Raw genomic sequence first — 19630 nt, forward strand, 5'->3', positions numbered from 1 at the left:
AACCCTACACCCACCACCCCTCGCCCCTTGTACAGACACACACATGACCCAGTAAATGCACACGTTAGGCCCCTGTGAGGTTGCAGGCAGGAAGTGAAGACTCAAGGTGGTCAGGTGTTCTCCTGGTGTGGCAGGAGCCTGATCTCCTTACACCAGACAGCTTCATTAAGGCTGACACGTCATCATGTTTAGACATCCTTCATTTTCACAAGTAAGAAACAGCATGCATTTCTGCTCAGCCAGTAATTCTATCACACGTATTATAAGGACATCCACAAATCTCTGTATATCTCTATCTCTGGGTCAGAGCGAAGCTGTGTGTGTGAGTATTTTGTGTAGTTAGGTGTGTGTGGAGTGGAAATGCGTGTACTGTATGTTTTCTCTGTGGCATGGAAAGAGCGCAGGGTAAAGAAGGGCATTAATTATTTAATAAGATTAGGGAGAGGTGGGGCAAGGACTGGTGGGGAGGAGAGGGGGAGGGGGGAGGGGTGGAATGCTAGAGGGACTGAGACCTCTAACTGCTCTCTTAGGCAGAGTATCTAAATGGTGTGTTGGTACATTTGGGTGTGTGTGTGTGTGTGTTTTGAAGACGTGCGTGTGTGAGGTGAGGGATGGAGGAGACTTTTTCCACCTGGGGTTAGGGGGGTCTTGACCGAATACCCATGGTTACCATGGTTTCCAAACTGGTCTACTTTCTTTATCTAAGGTAAGGAATTACTTTTTTCCTTGTGTGTGTGAGTGTATGTATGTGTGAGTATGCGTGTGTGTGTTTGTGTGTGTGTGTGTGTGATTGTATGTGTGTGTGAGTATGCATGTGTCTGTGTGAGTTTACATGTATGAATTCCTCTGTGATTATATCCATGTTAATCTTGAAATTAATATTTTCTGGTGGGTACAGACTCTCCACACCAGTGTTGTACAGACTCCCAGCACCAGTGTTGTAGAGACTGACTGCATCTGTGTGATATAAAGACACCACTCAGGGCTGGTACAGAGTCACCGTACCAGTGTGTACACAGATGAGTCTGTTTGAGTGTCTGTCATGTCTACATCATGTATATAACTATTCTTGGTACCTGGTCCGTTGTCTCTCAGACAAGCATTCAGTTAATCCGTGCCACCAGCGGGTGGCAGTACAGATTCCTCTCTGCAGCAGGGTCGAGGTTGTACAGTAATGGCCTGGTCTGATCAGATATCACTGCACTGGAGGCAGAAATGGAGATGGTCCGATAATTTTCTACATTATCCCCGACACACAGATGACAGATCCATGCCGATACACTGTTCAGTATGTTACTTTAAGTCATCAAGTAAGGGTATCAAACAGGGAATTTCATATTTGTTTATCTTTTTATATCTGTCCTTTATGACCCTTGTGTTTGAACAGTTTTGTATATTGTACCGTGTCATGCTAAACTGCTGCAACAATTCATTTAGGTTTAGGCTAATATTAGGATACAAACTACCATAAAAATGAATACATTAATACAAAACAGGAAACAGTATTACTAGACTGACAGGACATTGTTGATGGGCTGACTGGACAACGGAGCGCGATCTTTTCTACTGTCTTCAAACTGGGGTGACTCCGCCCGAATTACACGGCTCGGTGCAGCCCCGGGCGGGGCTGTGGCGTTATTATTCATGTTGTCAAGGAGGGAGATCACTAGGAGAAAGAGAAAGAGAGAGAGAGAGTTCCACTCGGATAATCTACAGATCCAAAGTTATAAGCGATTGCGTGAGTCTACAATAATGCGGCGCTCAAGATGAGTCGCCAACAAGACTCAAAGGGAGTCATCTTGACCGGGTACTTCAGCAACAGCGAAGTTGTACCGCCTCTAACGGGACTAAACAATGTCGAAGACAGCGAGTCTCCTGCTCTAAGGTGAGAGGGAGAAAGAAATTGTTACCGTGTTTCACTTGAATGGAGAAGGGCAAAGGTCTGGTGATTGTCTCGTATGTATTGCATCTCTAGCGGACACAAGCTGTCACACAGAGCCGCTGATTACTTCTTCATAAAGCCTACTACGCGTATGCGTTGAACTGACTTTACTAATTAAGTCTACAAATATTGGAATAACATGTCAAATTTCTTTCTTATTTTATAATGATACACTACAGCAAACCTGTTTAGACAGATCTCCCACCAGACTACATTTACTGACTGTGTTACAAAATATACAGTGTTTGGTGTCTCCATGTTTAGAGAGAAGTGTAAACAACTAGTCAACAAGCCTGTGTTCACCAACAGACAGGCAGACAGAGGTGAGGTCACACAATGAGCACTGTCCTCTAGTGAAACATGACGCTGCTTCCTCTTCCCATTCAACAGGCCATCTGCAGACTGCAGCTGAGAACATTTGCCTGCGCGCACACACACACACACACATACACACACACACATACATTATTTCCATGTGCCAGCTGGGTGTTCAGCTCAACAGTGGTGTGGCTAGTTTAATGTACATCACAGGCCCTAACCCTAAGCCTGCTGGGATCAAGTAGAGGAGTGCATCTGTAGGACAGGCCTAAGCCCATGGCCAATATCAGACAGAGGAAGGAAGATCAAATGTGTTTATCCTGCCTGGTCTGGGACCAGTGTCCAGGGCCAGTTTAGCAGGCTGGATAGACTAGTCTGAGACCATTGTCCAGGGCCAGTTTAGCGGGCTGGATAGACTGGTCTGGGACCAGTGTCCAGGGCCAGTTTAGCGGGCTGGGTAGACTGAGGAGCTTGACTGTCTCCAGGCTGTTCAGAACTCTGCTGCAAGTCTTTTAACTCATATTAACAAAAGAGCGCACATCACACCTGTTTTAGCATCACTTTACTGGTTACCAGTCCAGTATGGAATGCAATTTAAAATCCTGGTTCTTACCTTTAGAGCCCTGCATGGTCAAGTTCCTCTCTCCATCTCTGACTTGATACAGCTTCGTACTCCCACTCGTAGTCTGAGGTCATTAGGTCAGAGGCTATTAGTGGTTCCCTGCACTCATTTTAAAACCAGAGGGGATCGATCATTCCGAGCAGTGGCTCAGAGGCTGTGGAATGTCTTGCCTCCCTGTCTACGGTGTGCGACTTCTGTCGAAGCTTTTAAAAAGCAATTGAAGAAATGTTCTTGTGTCTTAATTTGTGGAGTTGTATTTCATTTTGTTGTGAAGCACTTTGTGATTTTGATCTGTGAGAGGTGCTATACAAATAAAGTGTACTTACTTACTTACTTACTTACTTACTTACTTACTTACTTACTTACTTACTTACTTACTTACTTACTTACTTACTGGTCTGGGACCAGTGTCCAGGGCCAGTTTAGTGGGCAGAGGCAGTGGTTCTTGACTTGTGTATCTGGTTGTTTGGTGAATCAGTTGGTCTGCCACTGACACCTGCTCTGCTGTTCTAATGGAGAATTGAGGACAATGCACTGTTCATGAACTGGCTGGCTGGTTGCCTGGCTGATTGGCAACTGACTCGTCAGGCTGCCATGCGGACTTTGCAAACCTTGCTGTCTGGGTAACTGGCTTACAGCCTGGCTAACTGACTTGCAGGCTGGTTAACTAACTTGTGACCTGACTATTTGATGTCATTTCAGAGGTGTGCTATGGTGTGTTTTTTCCTTTACAGTCATCACATATTATCTACATTATTCATAATCATACAATACTAGCCATCAGTATGGGCAACTTGACTACAACCTACTGACTGATAACATAGAGGTTAGAGTACCCAAAGGTACAAAGAGTAAGACACACACACTCAAGCACACACACACACACACACACGTTAGTTTCATTTTCAAGGTTACGCCTTTGAGTGTTTCTCTTTGATAAGATAGGATCTATGAAGTCACATAAAACAGGTGAACACTGACACCGAAACCAAAGGGACTGCTAGCTTGATTATTGAATGTTTTGAAAAAGTTAATTCATTTGTTGTTTTGGATGTAGGCTAGGGCTAGGCTGTTTGCTAGGATTATGGCTCTTTGCTGGGATTAGGGCTTTAGCTAGGTTATACCAGATATGACTATTCGGGGCCACAGCGCTATTGACCATGGCCTTGGTGTCATGCAGTAGGTTTGTGTTTGTTTCTCTAACACACTCTCTGTGTCTTAGAGGGGGAAACACTATATACAAACTAAATGAACATGGGAGGAGGTTAATTGTTGGTGTGTGTGTGTGTGTGTGTGGCTGTATCCAGGTAAACAGTCTGACAGGCAGCACAGAATCAGCAGTTACTACAGTGAAACCACCGACACTGTGCCACTTTTTCTGTTGACACAACACACACAAAAATATTGGAAACTCACCTGATCATATAAACACATTAACAATAAACCAACACACCTGTCCATGGATGGATATCATAACAGCATAACAGAAGATGCAGGTGAACAGAAATATACACAGACACACAGGCTTGAATTCAGACTTCTTTGTTGGCGTTATAGTTACATACTGTCAAACGATCGTCCTAAAATCACTTGCATTAAAATACAATTCCAGATGTGAACCAAGCATTTGGACTTGGCGTCTTTCAGGACTTAGTGACAGGCAATGTTGTGTTGAGCTATCCAAGGGATGAATCTCCTGCTAATAAAGAATGGATTTGTATGGTATGGACCTTTTGTAATTAAGGAAAATTCTATATGCATCAAGGACTCTCTCTTGTTTTGTCTCTCCCCCCCCCTCTCTCTGCCTCTGTTTCTCTCTCTCTCTCTCTCTCTCTCTCTCTCTCTCTCTCTCTCTCTCTCTCTCTCTCTCTCTCTCTCTCTCTCTCTCTGTCTCTCTGTCTCTCTGTCTCTCCCTGTCTCTCTGTCTCTCTGTCTCTCTTTATCTCCTGTTGATCTGGCATGGACCAAGTGGCTTATCAGGGCGTTGTTCCAAAACCTTGTGCTCCAGAAGGGACTCTAGTGCAGTGTAATAAGGACTGCATCTGAGAACGGTGTGAGCACTGTAACCAGATCTCTGTTCCAGAACTCCGCTTGGATAGTGAGTCTCCCATGCATGGTTCTGGAGTCAGAATCCTGCTGAATCATCTGCCCCCACATGATCACTGGAGAGAATAAAGACAGACAGACAGACACACGAGACTGAAATAAGACAGACAGACAAGCCCAGGCAGGCAGACAGTCAGGCAGCTCAACAGGTCGACTGACAGGTAGGCAGACAGACATAAAGACAGAAATGAATTATGTTTGTATTATCTATGAGTTTTGGAATCCACAGACCCGTTAAGTCTAACTTGATTGGTTATTGCTGACTTTACACCAGTTAAGTCTAACTTGGTGACTGTAGACTGTGATGCGTAGTTGTAAGTCTGACTTTATTGCTGGTGTGTGAGATTGACTCCACTTGTTTCCATGGCACCGCTAAAGAATGCCTCTGATCCACTCAGACCAACTGGTGTATTATACCTAGTCACTTGTGTGTGTGTGTGTACTGTATCACCCCCTCAAGTCTCTCCACAGCCACAGTCTCTCCTCAGCTACAGTCTCTCCACAGCCACAGTCTCTCCTCAGCCACAGTCTCTCCACAGCCACAGTCTCTCAGCCACAGTCTCTCATCAGCCACAGTCTCTCAGCCACAGTCTCTCCACAGCCACAGTCTCTCCTCAGCCACAGTCTCTCCTCAGCCAGTCTCTCAGGCACAGTCTCTCCTCAGCCACAGTCTCTCCTCAGCCACAGTCTCTCCACAGCCACAGTCTCTCCTCAGCCACAGTCTCTCCTCAGCCAGTCTCTCAGCCACAGTCTCTCCTCAGCCACAGTCTCTCAGCCACAGTCTCTCCTCAGCCACAGTCTCTCAGCCACAGTCTCTCCACAGCCACAGTCTCTCCTCAGCCACAGTCTCTCCACAGCCACAGTCTCTCCTCAGCCACAGTCTCTCCTCAGCCAGTCTCTCAGCCACAGTCTCTCCTCAGCCACAGTCTCTCAGCCACAGTCTCTCCACAGCCACAGTCTCTCCTCAGCCACAGTCTCTCAGCCACAGTCTCTCCACAGCCACAGTCTCTCCTCAGCCACAGTCTCTCCTCAGCCACAGTCTCTCAGCCACAGTCTCTCCACAGCCAAAGTCTCTCAGCCACAGTCTCTCCTCAGCCACAGTCTCTCCTCAGCCACAGTCTCTCCTCAGCCAGTCTCTCAGCCACAGTCTCTCCTCAGCCACAGTCTCTCCTCAGCCAGTCTCTCAGCCACAGTCTCTCCTCAGCCACAGTCTCTCAGCCACAGTCTCTCCTCAGCCACACAGTCAGTGTTGGGACTGTATACTGTACTTATGGTGGAGTATTATTAGTGGGTCAACAGCAGGGTGCAGAGGAACTGGTCAAGCTGAGTTGGAGGTTATTATAGCCTTCAAAGATGCCCTGCAGACCGGGGAAAGGGGGGTGGGGGCGGTAAGAGAGAGAGAGAACACATCTAAATATGTACCTCCGCCTTCTGCAACAGCATTCCTACAGTAGTAATTTAATAAAGCTGCTCCGTCTAACAGCAGGGGCAACACAGGGTGTGTGTGTGTGTGTGTATATGTGTGTGATACAGTCTGAGAACAGCATGGCCCTCTGCCACAGCCCAGCCTGTTCCATAACCTTCAGTCTACAGAGACTGTGCCTTTTGATTAGAGAGCAGGCTAGAGGTTCACCATGGTGTTGGTGTCGGACTCTGGAGCCCTTCTGTCATGTTGACATCTACTGTATGTAGCTGTATCATGTTCCGTATTAATAGCGGGTTTGTCCCCAGATAAACTGCTCATGTGAATCAGCAATATTCTGTGTAATAATATCTTCCTGTCTCCGTCTCTCCCTCCCCTTTTGTTTCTCTCTCCCTCCTTCCATAACTCTCTTTCTCTCCATCACTTCCTCGCCGTCCCTCCATCTCTCCTCTCTCTCTCTCTCTCTCTCTCTCTCTCTCTCTCTCTCTCTCTCTCTCTCTCTCTCGCTCTCTCGCTCTCTTTCTCTCTCGCTCTCTCGCTCTCTTTCTCTCTCTCTCTCTCTCTCTCTCCCTCTCTCTCTCTCTCCCTCTCTCTCTCTCTCTCTCTCTCTCTCTCTCTCTCTCTCTCTCTCTCTCTCTCTCTCTCTCTCTCTCTCTCTCTCTCTGTACAAATAGGAGGAGTGGTCACTATAGTGTACAGGCCAAAGACAAACATGGCCCCACCCCTGGCCTTAGCCCCACCCCTGGGTCCAGCCCTATCCTCAAACCCACCCATCTCTCCCCCGCATCAAACTCCACCCACCTATCAGGCTCTGCCCCCTCCTGCAAGCTGCCCTATCAGCGATGCAGCTCACAGGACTCCCTGGATGAGCTGGCCATGGATGACTACTGGAAGGAGGTGGCGCACATCAGCTCCAGCCGGGGGGGAGAGGGGGCAGAGGGGGCAGAGGGAGGAGAGGGGGAGGCCCAGGAGGAGGTTCAGCTGAAGGTGCCTGAAGGTTAGTATGGTGGGGTACCAGGGTTTGTATATCATATTATTCTCTGGAGGGGTATCTAGCGTAGATAGTATTATGGTCTGGAGCCAGTCTCCAGGTTCATCCTGACCTCATCGCAGTGTCTTCATATTAGAACCAATAAGCTGTTTTCAGATACAGCAACTGAGACAGGTTGAAGCAGATTTAGAATGTGCTAGTATGTTCTCAAACTACAATTTTGAAGAGCACTGCCCGTGTGAGCCTGTGTGGAGCTGAATCTGCATCGCACATCAGACCCTGGGACACTCCACTGACAGGAAACACAAACATATTATCACACACACACACCTGCAGATGCTAGCTGTTTATTAGGGTTACATCGTTTCAACAGGACTGGGATTTCTGCAACATCCTGTGTTGATGTTGGTCTTAAACAGGATGCTCATATAAACATGGCAAGAAAAGAGAGAGAGACAAAGACAAAGAAAAGAGAGTTAGAGAGAGACCAGCCACTGACGACAGCAGATTTTCACACAGAACATAACCTTCCTCTTTCTCTTCTGCTCTCTCCCTCTCCTGCTCCCTCCCTTTCCTTTCCGTATTTGCCCTCTCTCTTCTCCTCTGCCCCACACCCCCGTCAAATCCCCGCTTCCTGTCATGTAGAAGGGGAGCAGGAAGAGGCGTGGCTAGAGGAGGCGGGACTTGCCATGCTGTTTGATGATTCGTCGATGGAGAAGGAGGACAGTCTGGTGCTGCTGTCCACTCTGACGCGCACGCAGGTGGCAGCCGTGGAGCGGCGGCTCACCTCGCTGACGCTACGCAAGCGGAAACACACACACCACGTCCCCGACGTACGGGACATCTTCAGACAGGGGTCAAAGGTCAGATATCACCAATGTCATTACGGAGGGCATTGCAGGTTTTGTTTGTTTATTTATTCATTCATTCAGAACTTATACAATGAAATGGACAATTTGTTACTTCCTCCACCCTGACAGAGCACAAAGACTGATATGCAGTTGTTGACCCCCCCCCCCCCCATCCCCTCCCTTCACTCTTGTCCTGTGTTCAGAGTTCTGTTGGGGAAGGGGGAGGTCTTCAGTGGGAGCTGAGGGTGGTTGTCCTCTAGGATAGCTTGGGTTAGTGTACTCTAACTTGGGCCTGTGTTCAGGGGCAGTAGGAGAGCATGGGGCTATGTAGAACAGGGTGGGGGATTGGAATGCAGAAGTGGTCAAATGTACAGAACCTGCTTGTTCACTGGTTAACCATCCAGCTAACAATACCATCATTATCTGTCAGCACTGAGGGTAAAAGGAGCTAATACATAACTGTTACTGACTAACAGACATGGCTAATAGCAGTTAAGTCAATGTTCCATTAATCCACGTCTCTGAGTTTAACTGTGTAGCCTGATGGGTTGGATGCGCTCTGACCTCTGTTCCAGGAGCAAGAGGCCCCGCCCACAGCAGGAAGTGAGACCAGGAATGAGGAAGCAGCTTCTGCTGGTATGCATCCCCGCCCCCTTCCCCCAGTACTGGCCTCAGCATGCCTTTCTCAGCAGTGGTCCTTGAGAATCACCTCTGTGTGTGTGTGTGTGAATAATGACTGCAGCTTGAGATCCTAGAAACAACTTAGTGTTACAAAGGTTCAAGATTCCACACAGACTCACACACATGCACACACAGAGTAATGGTATCCTACACTGTCTGCTGAGAGATACTTTGATCCTCTCTGGACTTTAACACCTGGTTTTGGTAGCTCTGCCATGATAATGATGTCTGGTTGTGTGTGTGTTTCTGTACCTGTTCCTGTGCGTGTGTGTGTGTGTGTGTGCAGGAGTAGACCAGGGAAGGGTAGAGGTGGAGACTGACCTGAACCTGGAGGTGTCCTTCTCAGAGCAGGCCCTCAGCTACAGAGAGGGGTCAAAGGTTGCAGAAGAGGCCTCATGTGACACAGATGACCAACTTCCTGTAAGTTCCAAAATCCCAAACAATTATCATCAATTTATCCATACAAATCTCAATCCACCAACAATATGAAGAGCCTGTCATTGTATAGTTGGAGGCAAAACAATGAGTTTTAAGAGCAAATACACAACCATTTTCATGTCCAAGTGGGTCTGGTGTGTTGGCCTGTGTGTGTGTAACAGGTGTGTACCAGGTGTGGGTTCCCTGACCACCAGGTGTGTGTACCTGTGTGTGAACCTTTGTTTGGCAGCCTATACCCTGAACAACACCTCGGGTAAACATTAACACCGGCTCAGACTTACCTGCTGCAACGACAGTGCAAAGGTCACTTGGCTGAATACAGGAAGTGCCAGTGCACCACGGGAGGTTCTATTGGCTATTGCAAGGCTCACTGGCCTGCTATTGGTCCAGACTGATCTCACTGGGCTCTGACTTGTTACAAAAATGACTGTTAGGCGTGAACATTCAAACCTTGGGTGACTTAAAGTAGGTGGAAAAAACCTAAACCTCAGTTTATTGACAGGTCTATGGACCACACCGAAACAAGGTAGCGAGATAAAACGACAGTGTTTGCTCTGAGATTTATTCAATCAGTGTGTTGAGAGTGGAGCTCCTCTAGCTGTGCAGGGGATGCTAGCTACCGTCTGATCATCAGTCTCTCAGCTTCTAGCTCCCCCTGGAGGCTGGATTAGGTACTGAAGATCAACAGAAAATTAGGTTATTATATTTCACTGGCCCTGACCTCAGTCTTACTGTGTGTGTGTGTGTGTGTGTATCAGAACTTCAAGCTGATTCGGGACAAGACAGGGCTGACCAAGGTGGGGGACCTTTCACCCCAGGACATGAAGAAGGTCCACCGCCTGGTCCTCATCGAGATGACGGCGCTCTACGACACGGCCGGGATCGACCTCAAGGCTCACAAGGCCGTCAAATTGAAGGTCAAAGGTCAGAGCGTTGGAGAGGAAAACGCATAGCAGCACTGCTTCTAGGCACAGAAAGAGCTGAGTTATTGTTTATGGATATGCATATGTATGTTAGTGAATATGTATTTCTATTTTTGTGTATATGTATGTATGCACTTGTGTGTGTCTACATGTGTATGTGTCTGTGTGGGCACGTGTGTGTGTGTGTGTGGGCGTGCGTCTTTCTACTGGATCTCCAGAGTGGGGTCTTTTTGGCGTGCCCCTGGTCACCCTCTTGGAGCATGACCAGGGCAGAGCTCCAGGAACCAGGGTCCCCATCATCCTGCAGAGGGTGAGAGGACCCCATGAGCTTCCATGTCGACTCTGTTTACTGTTCACACTGTCCTTATGTGTCTGACTGGGGTTGTGGTTGTTGTTGCCAGCTAATCAACCACATAGAGGAGGAGGGTCTGGACACTGAGGGCCTGCTAAGGATACCTGGATCAGCCACTAGAGTCAAGGTTAGTCCATACCTGGTGTTCAGGTCAATCTCTTTATACCTTGATCACTACTCAAGGGAGTCTGCCTTGGGGAAACCTCAAACCGTGTTTAACGTGTGTTCCAGGCGGTGTGTCAGGATCTGGAGGCTAATTTCTATGAGGGCGTGTTTCCCTGGGAGACCCTGAAGCAGCACGATGCTGCCAGCGTGCTCAAGCTGTTCATCAGAGAGCTGCCCCACCCCCTACTCACTGTGGAATACCTCAACGCCTTCATAGCTGTGCTCAGTATGCAGCCTCCATAGCTGTGCTCAGTATGTGACCTTGACACGTGTAAATATAAGCTGTTGTATTTTATTAACTTGTGTGTGTGTGTGTGAACAGAACTGCCCACTAAGAAGCAGCAGCTTCAGGCTCTCAACCTGCTGGTCTTACTCCTGCCAGAGGCCAACAGAGACACTCTCAAGGTTCGTACCAGACCCAAAAATACACCCCCACCCCACTTACACCACATGCATGGTATGTCATGTCCTGTCATTGATCCCATTGTGTCATGCTATCCAGTGATGTGATGAGATTCCTGTCTTTAGACCCTTATGGAGTTCTTCCAGCGAGTCATAGACCACAAGGATCAGAACAAGATGACACTCAACAATGTCTCCGTGGTGATGGCGCCCAACATCTTCATGTTCAAAGGCTTCCGCAGTAAAATCAGTGAGCAGCAGGAATTCTCCTTGGCAACCGGCATCGCCAACATCGTCCGTCTGCTAATACGCTACCAGAACCTGCTATGGACGGTACGGCCCCTACCCTCTATCTCTCCTTTCTTTCATCCCTCCATTCATCATCCCTCCATTCATCATCCCACTATCTCTCTGTTTCCTCATCCCTCTGTCCTTCATCTATCTATCTATCTATCTATCATCTTTTGTGTCCCAGATCCCCAAGTTCATCATGAATCAGGTGAGGAAGCAGAATGCAGAGAACCAGAGGAAGACAAACAAGGACCACGCCATGAGGAAGATCCTGAGGAGGATGGCCTACGATCGCGATAAGAGCGACAAGCCTGACAGAGGCTCTGCTGAGGTAACAGTCCACTCCTCAGCGCCCTAGTTCACCTAAGGACACAGGTTATGGCTCCAGCCTGACATCTTCTGGTCATACGCTGCACTACAGGCGTGGAGTTTGATAAGTTACAAATACTCAACAGAATTTACATATTATTTGATTTACAAAAATGAAATTGGCTTTGAATAGATGCAGAATAGCAGAAATGAAATCTTCTTATGAAACCCTTGATAACAATGTTGGGTGTGTATATATTCACAGATGCAAATATATCAGTGTTTGTGCGTGTGTGTATTTGTGTACTGTATACATACTCGTGTGTGTGTGTGTGTGTCCATCCAGCAGGACAGTGTCCAGGGCTTCATACGTGTTCAGGCTCCCCAGTTCTCCAAGGTGTCCATGGCTGTACAGCTGACTGAGAAGCTGCAAGCTGCTGACGTGCTCACACGATTTCTCAGCCAGGACAGGTAACACGCAAACACACACGCGCACACACATGCACACCTACATGCATATACACACCTTTGTATGGACACCAACGCTTACATAAACACACAAAGACGGATAAATGTCGTAACATTTTGAAATGTCATCAAAAAAGTCTTCCTCAAGTTTGTTTCAGCCATTATTAAACACTGGAATCCTTGCTCTCTCTCGCCCCCTCCTCCTTCCTCCCTCCCCTGCCAGCTGTGTGTCTGTGAAGAGGGAGGACCTGTGCCTTTATGAGATAGGAGGGAATATCAGTACGTTTCAGCATCGTCAGTACAAATGTCAAACGTAAAAACTCACCGCAAAGTACCATCTGGCTAACGTGTGTGTCTTGTGTGTGTTCAGAGGAGCGCTGTTTGGATGAGGAGACCTACATGAAAGACCTCCAGGAGCTTAATCCCAGTGCAGAATGGGTAATCAAGGCTGCTCTGCGATAGGACGCCTGCCCGCTACACACCTGCCTTGCTACGTCTGATTGGATGCCTGCCTGCCCTAGTAACCGCCCAATCAGTCTGATAGGCTTTCTGTTGATATACAGCAACACAGAAGAATGTGGGTGTCGTCAAACAAGAGAAAAGGGAAACTACAGCCAATGAATTTGGACTGAACCCACCCCACCCCTACCCTTCCATGACCCCTCACCTAGCCCCCTCTTCTCAACTCCGACCTAACAAGGAACGTGACTGGCCCGTGAACTGTGGTTAGGGGTCAGGTGTGTCACATGATTGACGATGCACCTGCTAGTGCTGTAAGCAGACGAAACAGCTGATGGTCATGAATGAGCTCAATATATTTTCCACATGGAACAACATCTATTGTAAACGACTCAGTCTAGAATTCTCTCCCAGAGTTCCAGAAAGTTCTATTTGGGCTCCCCTACAGAAACAAATGACTCTACACAGTACTGAGTTATCTGGGAGAGAAGTCCACTCCTGGGACACACAGTATCTGTGGAACTTGTTGATTGTCTGTAGTGTGGAGCCACAGAACAACAGGGTGGTCTTCTCCATACCCCCCCCCCCCCATGAGAGAGGGCAGAGGGCAGATACAGATAGAAACAGACAGTTTCTTCACCTGGTTCCCAGCAGTCTGTGCTGTTAGAGCAGCTGCAGTAGCAACTCCATCAGTGATCCCTGATAATCTGACAGGGATGTGTGGTCTCAGCATGAGCACCCACACACACTCACGTTCTAGGGTGCTCCGCTTATGCATGCATACACACACTAACCCATGTGGTTCTAGCATGGTGAACTAACCACCTCTCATAACATAGCTTTAGCCTGCTACACCTTGAAGATGGCAATCTGGTGGCAAAGGTAGACAGTATTCATACTGAGGAGTTTAATGGATTAAGCTCTTGCATGTCATAGCTATCTGGCTACAGCACATAGTATTTTAATGTCAGACTAAAGATCAGATGTTGACTGATAAGTCGACCTGTTGGTCAACATAAAGCAGAACCCTGGGTAATCTCTAGAGAACACTAATGTTGATATGTTGTTGTTGTCCAGGGTTCAAAGCCCCCCTCGGTACACACACTGACAGACACACACACACTGACACTGCCATTCATTGTGGTGGAGACAGAAGGACTCAAAGTGTTTAATAAGCGATATGTAATCTTGTGTTTGTGTAGCATGTTCAGCCAGCATCAGGAAAGGAAAGACCACTGTACTACAGCTCACAGCATCTCTTTATTACCAAGACCAATTAGATGAGAGCGATACAAAAGATGAATGAACTCTCTGTAACATGTTGATTTGACCAACTATTCCTCTCCTGTCCTGTCTACTGTGAACATAGCTGGGTCAGTAATCTTATGACTGTCCTGCAGCTTCTGAATAACCACTAAACTCCCTGTAAATAAAGAAAGCATGAAATGATTGTTGTGGTGTTGAGTCTGGAGTGTGTGTGTGTGTTGTCTACATCAGGGGTTTTCAACCGGGGGTCCGCTGTTCCCTGGTGGTCCACGGCGGCATTGCAGGGGGTCCGCGACACAAGCCTATCAGTCCACCATTGTTTTTTTTATTTTTATAAATTTGCTTTGATATTTCAACACATTTCCAGATTACTCTTGAATATGGGGAAAAATACCTAAAATAAGAAATGTCTAAAATAATATAAAGATGATGAAACCAGTTTGGGGCTAGAACAACAACTACTGTACAACTACAAACTGCAATATAATTTAATAGTAGTTTAATAGTTTTCAATTCTTAAGCACTGAAAATCAAAAGTTTTTGTTGTTTTTACACATATTTTTCAGAATTGTTCAGAATCTCACATACACATATTTCAATTTTTCAGATTCTATGTATAATGTTTGAGGTTTTTAAGTAGATATATCTAGATTTGTTTAAGGTTTTTATATAAAAGCTACATGGAAAACAAAATGTTAAAACGTCCTTCTATCCACATGCAGACACGCACACACACACACACACACAGACACACACACATGTAGGCGCACGCAGGCACATCAGTGGGCTACGGACTATCTTCTAGTAAGAACGATGGACCCTGGGACAAAACCAGTTGAAAACCCCTGGTCTACATCATTAACACATGCTTTCTGGAGTGGGCGTGACTGGTTGCCTGGAGGGCTTGTTTGTATTGGCTGAAAGGCACCGGAACACAGCGAGGGGGGCGGAGCTTGCCACTAAGCAGTAGACCACACACTGTTGTCACCATGTTCTGAAGACGCATCATATCTGAAACACACACGCATATACAGTATTATATCAGGTCTGATTAGGTGGTGTGTTGAGTCCATGGGAACCAGTACAAAAGAAGCGAAAGATAAAGGTTACTGTGACAGGAAGTGAAGTGAGGCTAGAGGTCATCACTATGGTTACCATGTCTGTTGTCCCTCTTCCACTGTGTCATCCAGAAGCCGCGGAGCTTGAGGTTGTTGAAGATCAGACAGCCCTGCAGGACACACATGCAGACTGGTCAGACATGCAGACAGACAGACAGACAGGTCAGACACACACACAGACAGACAGACAGACCAGAGAGAATAGGAGACCGGAGGAGAAGACCAGAGGGGTGTACTCACAGCAGGTACCAGGAGAGGTTTCCTGGACATCCCTCCATAGGTTACCATGGTAGCGCCCTCTCTGGAGGGATTCAAACATCACTAGCTGAGGAAGCATTCTGCTGTGACTGTCCAAAAGCTTTGAACAGTTTTACAGCCCTAGCTAAGACTCCTCAGCAGACTGACCTTAGCTGGGCGAGGACCAGCCCACCGCTCCGCCCCCCCACACAGTTCAGCCCCAGGACTGGTCGAGGCAGACCCTGTCATACATGGAAACAAAACCGGTTTCAGTGGATACTGCACCATTTTTCCGGGGGTGTTGTCAGTATAGACCATTACAAGAAAAGGAATTTTGAACATCTTAATAATTTACATTTACATTTAGTCATTTAGCAGACGCTCTTATCCAGAGCGACTTACAGTAAGTACAGGGACATTCCCCCCGAGGCAAGTAGGGTGAAGTGCCTTGCCCAAGGACACAGCATAATTTGGCACTGCAGGGAATTGGTCCAGCAACCTTCTGATTACTAGCCCAACTCCCTCACCGATCAGCCATCTGACTCCTAATTGAATAAACGAACATAGACATTGGTTGGTTTGTCTCCTCACCTCTAAAGCCTGGCGCCGCCCAATACATAGCTCCTCCTCTGTGACAACCAGGTCTGCCCCCATATGCTTAAGCTCCTCCTTCACCTCCTGCTGATTGGCTCTGAGAGAGGGGACAGGAAGCTACCATTCAAACAATCCACATTCTGGTCTGTTTTACATGTTGTTAAACACTATTTTGTTCTTTCCTGGCCTACTTTTTTCAGTTGGTGGTCAGGATAACATTAGGTCATTAGGATGTGTGTAAGGGTCAGGATTATGTGAACCTGTCTCTGATGATGTTGATGGTCTTCAGCCCCAGAGTTGCAGCTATCTGGATCACTGCCTGACCGACAGCACTGTTGGCCCCATTCTGGATCACACAGGAGCCTGGGGGAGGGTGGGGAGGAAGGGAGGAGAGGACGGTGGGGAGGAAGGGAGGAGAGGAGAGGAGGGTGGGGAGGAAGGGAAGAGAGGACGGTGGGGAGGAAGGGAGGAGAGGACGGTGGGGAGGAAGGGAGGAGAGGACGGTGGGGAGGAAGGGAGGAGAGGACGGTGGGGAAGAAGGGAGGAGAGGACGGTGGGGAGGAAGGGAGGAGAGGACGGTGGGGAAGAAGGGAGGAGAGGACGGTGGGGAGGAAGGGAGGAGAGGACGGTGGGGAAGAAGGGAGGAGAGGACGGTGGGGAGGAAGGGAGGAGAGGATGGTGGGGAAGAAGGGAGGAGAGGACGGTGGGGAGGAAGGGAGGAGAGGAGGGTGGGGAGGAAGGGAGGAGAGGAGGGTGGGGAGGAAGGGAGGAGAGGACGGTGGGGAAGAAGGGAGGGAGGGAGCATAGAGGGGGAGGTAGGAGGGAGAGGGAGAAGGGAGGAGAGAGGGGCAGGAGGAAGTTAAGGAAAAGAAAGAACTCTGTTAATCCAACCCTTGTGTTGATCCCAGCCTGAAGCAGGGGTACAGTATGAGCCTGCCTGGAGGGAGCTGGGTGACGTCGTGCAGCATGCGGTAGGCAGTGCAGGGGTTCACTGCCACTGTGGCGGCCTCCAGGACTGACAGCTGTCTGGGCACCTGGAGGAGATCCTCCTCCTCACACAACACCTCCGTCCTCCACGTACCTACACGCACACACACACACACACACACACACAGTTTCACTCTTTCGCACACAGCTGCACACACGCACATCATTTTACACTTACACACAAACAAATGTTTGGGTCTTTACCAAACCCGGCATCCCAGGGAATGGCCCAGTTTCCCGGTCGCAGATTGATGACATCACTCCCCACCTCCCCCACCCCCTCATTTCCCCCCACAGAGGGAAGGGGGGGCCTGATGGGGTAGGTGCCTGGGGGAGAAACATTCAAATTAAATTACATTCAGTAGTGTTTGTGTGTGTGTGCTTGCATGTTTGTGTATGTGTGTCAGTGTGTTACCTTGCAGCATGTTAATGTCTGCAGGGTTGATAGGAGCTGCCAGCATCTTCAGTCTGATGCTATGAGGCCCCAGGGCAGGAAGAGACATCTGCTCCATCCTGCACACAGACACCAGATAGACACCACTTAATGAACAACTCAACATCACATGCAGGGAACCAGAAAGGCATAGCCTGTTTGATAGGCGAGACCAAATAGGTTTAGGATGTTTAATAGGAGTGACTGGAGAGACTGTTTCTAGTAAAGCCCACCACTAACCTGACCAAATCCAGCAGGTCTCCATGGTGTCTGTAGACCAGCGCTGAGCAGGTGTGGTGCAGGTGGAAGGCTCCAATGCCAGGAGCTGGGGCTTGTCTGCCTCTCTGCCCCAGGAGGAGCTCTCTCCCCTGGGTAGATCTGACCAGAATCCTCCTCATGACAACCAAAGTTGGACTGGAAATGAGACGTACATACACACTGCGATGGGACTGCTTAATGCCAGCTCTCACTCGCTCTCTTCCTTGCTTTCTCGTACTTCAAAATCTGATGTAATGCTGGGCTTTCCTCAGTTAGGAGATAAGCACTTGTTCCTTAAATTGTTTTCCTCTCTAGTCTGCTACTCAGAGCTCGGAACCATGGCTGGTGTTAACCCCTCCAGGGTTGGGACTGTTGTGAAAGAACAAGTGGGACTGGGAGATTATTTCTCTCTTCTCTTGCCGTCTCAGTCTGCCTCTTTTGTATTTAAGTTGGACCTTTATTTGAACCTTTTCACAGACACAAACAAACACATACACACGCACCCACAGACCCCCCCCCCCCCCCCCACACACACACACACACATCCACCCTCTGACTCACATCCTATTACAGAAACTCTGTAAAAAAAATGAGAACGTGGATATTTCCTTGTTTAATGTGGACAGTGTGTCCTAAACTGAAGACTATGTGAACCAATTTAATGAATCTTTGATAAAGTAAATGCTGCACCATTGCTGTCCTTCTGAAGTTACATCTCTCAATTTGTCAGCATGTGCTGAAGCGGACAATGACGAAAGGAAGCGGACATGTTTAAATGCAATCCAACATGTATTTGATAAAGATGTACATTAAAACAGGGAGAATCACACCATGCATATGGGGGGGGGGGGTCACTCTGGGACATTAACATGATGACATCACACTGCTAAGGCTAGGTGTGGTAGGGTCAGGTGAAGGAGCAGGTTGTATTTAGCAGCAGGTGTTCATGCGGCTGGGGGGCTGGCGGGGCAGGAGAGTGGCTGGACCCCCTTCACCTCCAGGGCCTTGTTGAAGTGGACCTCTGTGGTCTTCGAGGCCTTGGTGATCCTCAGGTTCCTCATACACCCTCTGAACGAGGAACTACCACTCAAGCCAACCTGCTTCACTCCCTCTGCGGTACACAAACACACACACACACACACACACACACATGCACGTACACACACAGACAAGAATGAGGAAGAGAGAAAGGCGACCGGTCAGTAAGGAGATCTTTCACTCTTCAATCTTTCTAATAAATCAAAACGATGCTGGGGTGTGTTTGATGTGTGTGAGGGGGTCGTACCGGGGAATCCCCCTACGTAGATGGGGTCATTGGTGTCTGCGGTGTTAGAGCGCGTGTTGGGGCTCTCAGCCTGGGACTTTTTGCCGTCCACTACAAGCTCCAGACGGTGACGCAGCTTCTGGGCGGACACAGAATGCCATTGGCCGTCACAAAGGTCCGCCTCCACGTCTGGCTGGTACTCTGTTGTGATTCGTCCAGCTCCATTGTCAACATGGAACAGCAGCTACAGTGTGGGGTAAGAGAAAACACACAGTGTGTTAGTAGTGAGTGTGTGTGAGTATGTGTGTGTGTGTGAGTGTGCATGGCTCTCTGTGTGTGTGTGTGCATGGCTCTCTGTGTGTGTGTGTGTGTGTGTGTGCGTGTGCATGGCTCTCTGTGTGTGTGTGTGTGAGTGTGCATGGCTCTCTGTGTGTGTGTGTGTGTGCGTGTACCTTTCCGTCCAGCAGCTCTATTCCCAGTCCATCTGTGGTCTGACTGCTGACCCCCAGCAGAACCCCACTGCTCTTAGTGGTCCTGAAGTCAAGGTCAAAGGTCACATCCAGACCTACCCTGAATGACCCCACTGGATGGAGGAGAGAAATGCATGTCATTACATACATGACGTTACCTGTCATTGAATCAGTTTCTACATGTTAGTTTTGAAGATGGCATACGTGATCAGCTCCTGGTAACCACACAGGTCAGGTGAGTTTGTGTGTGTGAGTGTGTGTC

General features: G+C 48.2%; 3 protein-coding genes across 4 annotated transcripts; 1 reads left to right on the forward strand and 2 right to left on the reverse strand.

Annotated features, from left to right (window-relative positions):
• Positions 1 to 1541: 1541 nt before the first annotated feature.
• arhgap18 (Rho GTPase activating protein 18) lies at positions 1542 to 14191 on the forward strand. 2 transcript variants are annotated; one of them, XM_047021779.1, is made up of 15 exons: positions 1542 to 1885; positions 7086 to 7408; positions 8048 to 8265; positions 8829 to 8889; positions 9221 to 9354; positions 10131 to 10296; positions 10514 to 10605; positions 10697 to 10774; positions 10879 to 11038; positions 11135 to 11217; positions 11341 to 11547; positions 11690 to 11836; positions 12164 to 12285; positions 12506 to 12561; positions 12653 to 14191. In XM_047021779.1, the coding sequence occupies exons 1-15, from the start codon at positions 1767 to 1769 to the stop codon at positions 12742 to 12744; spliced, it is 2058 nt and encodes a 685-aa protein (XP_046877735.1). In that variant the 5' UTR covers positions 1542 to 1766; the 3' UTR covers positions 12745 to 14191. The 2 variants fall into 2 exon arrangements, with proteins under 2 accessions (XP_046877735.1, XP_046877734.1); XM_047021778.1 differs by having other exon boundaries at positions 1543 to 1885; positions 12161 to 12285.
• Positions 13675 to 18137, reverse strand: LOC124468810 (enoyl-[acyl-carrier-protein] reductase, mitochondrial). The gene is made up of 10 exons (XM_047021780.1): positions 17617 to 18137; positions 17359 to 17456; positions 17148 to 17270; positions 16894 to 17037; positions 16217 to 16319; positions 15954 to 16053; positions 15531 to 15604; positions 15366 to 15426; positions 15163 to 15235; positions 13675 to 15018 (listed from the first exon to the last, which is right to left on the reverse strand). Exons 1-10 carry the CDS (start codon positions 17772 to 17774, stop codon positions 14858 to 14860), a joined length of 1095 nt encoding a protein of 364 aa, XP_046877736.1. The 5' UTR covers positions 17775 to 18137; the 3' UTR covers positions 13675 to 14857.
• A 267-nt stretch (positions 18138 to 18404) lies between these two features.
• On the reverse strand, positions 18405 to 19533 carry lama2 (laminin, alpha 2). The gene is made up of 4 exons (XM_047022155.1): positions 19527 to 19533; positions 19351 to 19481; positions 18920 to 19142; positions 18405 to 18745 (listed from the first exon to the last, which is right to left on the reverse strand). Exons 1-4 carry the CDS (start codon positions 19531 to 19533, stop codon positions 18579 to 18581), a joined length of 528 nt encoding a protein of 175 aa, XP_046878111.1. The 3' UTR covers positions 18405 to 18578.
• Between the last annotated feature and the right edge of the window lie 97 nt (positions 19534 to 19630).

The sequence above is a fragment of the Hypomesus transpacificus genome, chromosome 6, assembly GCF_021917145.1.
Source record: "Hypomesus transpacificus isolate Combined female chromosome 6, fHypTra1, whole genome shotgun sequence".
Lineage (NCBI taxonomy): Eukaryota > Metazoa > Chordata > Actinopteri > Osmeriformes > Osmeridae > Hypomesus > Hypomesus transpacificus.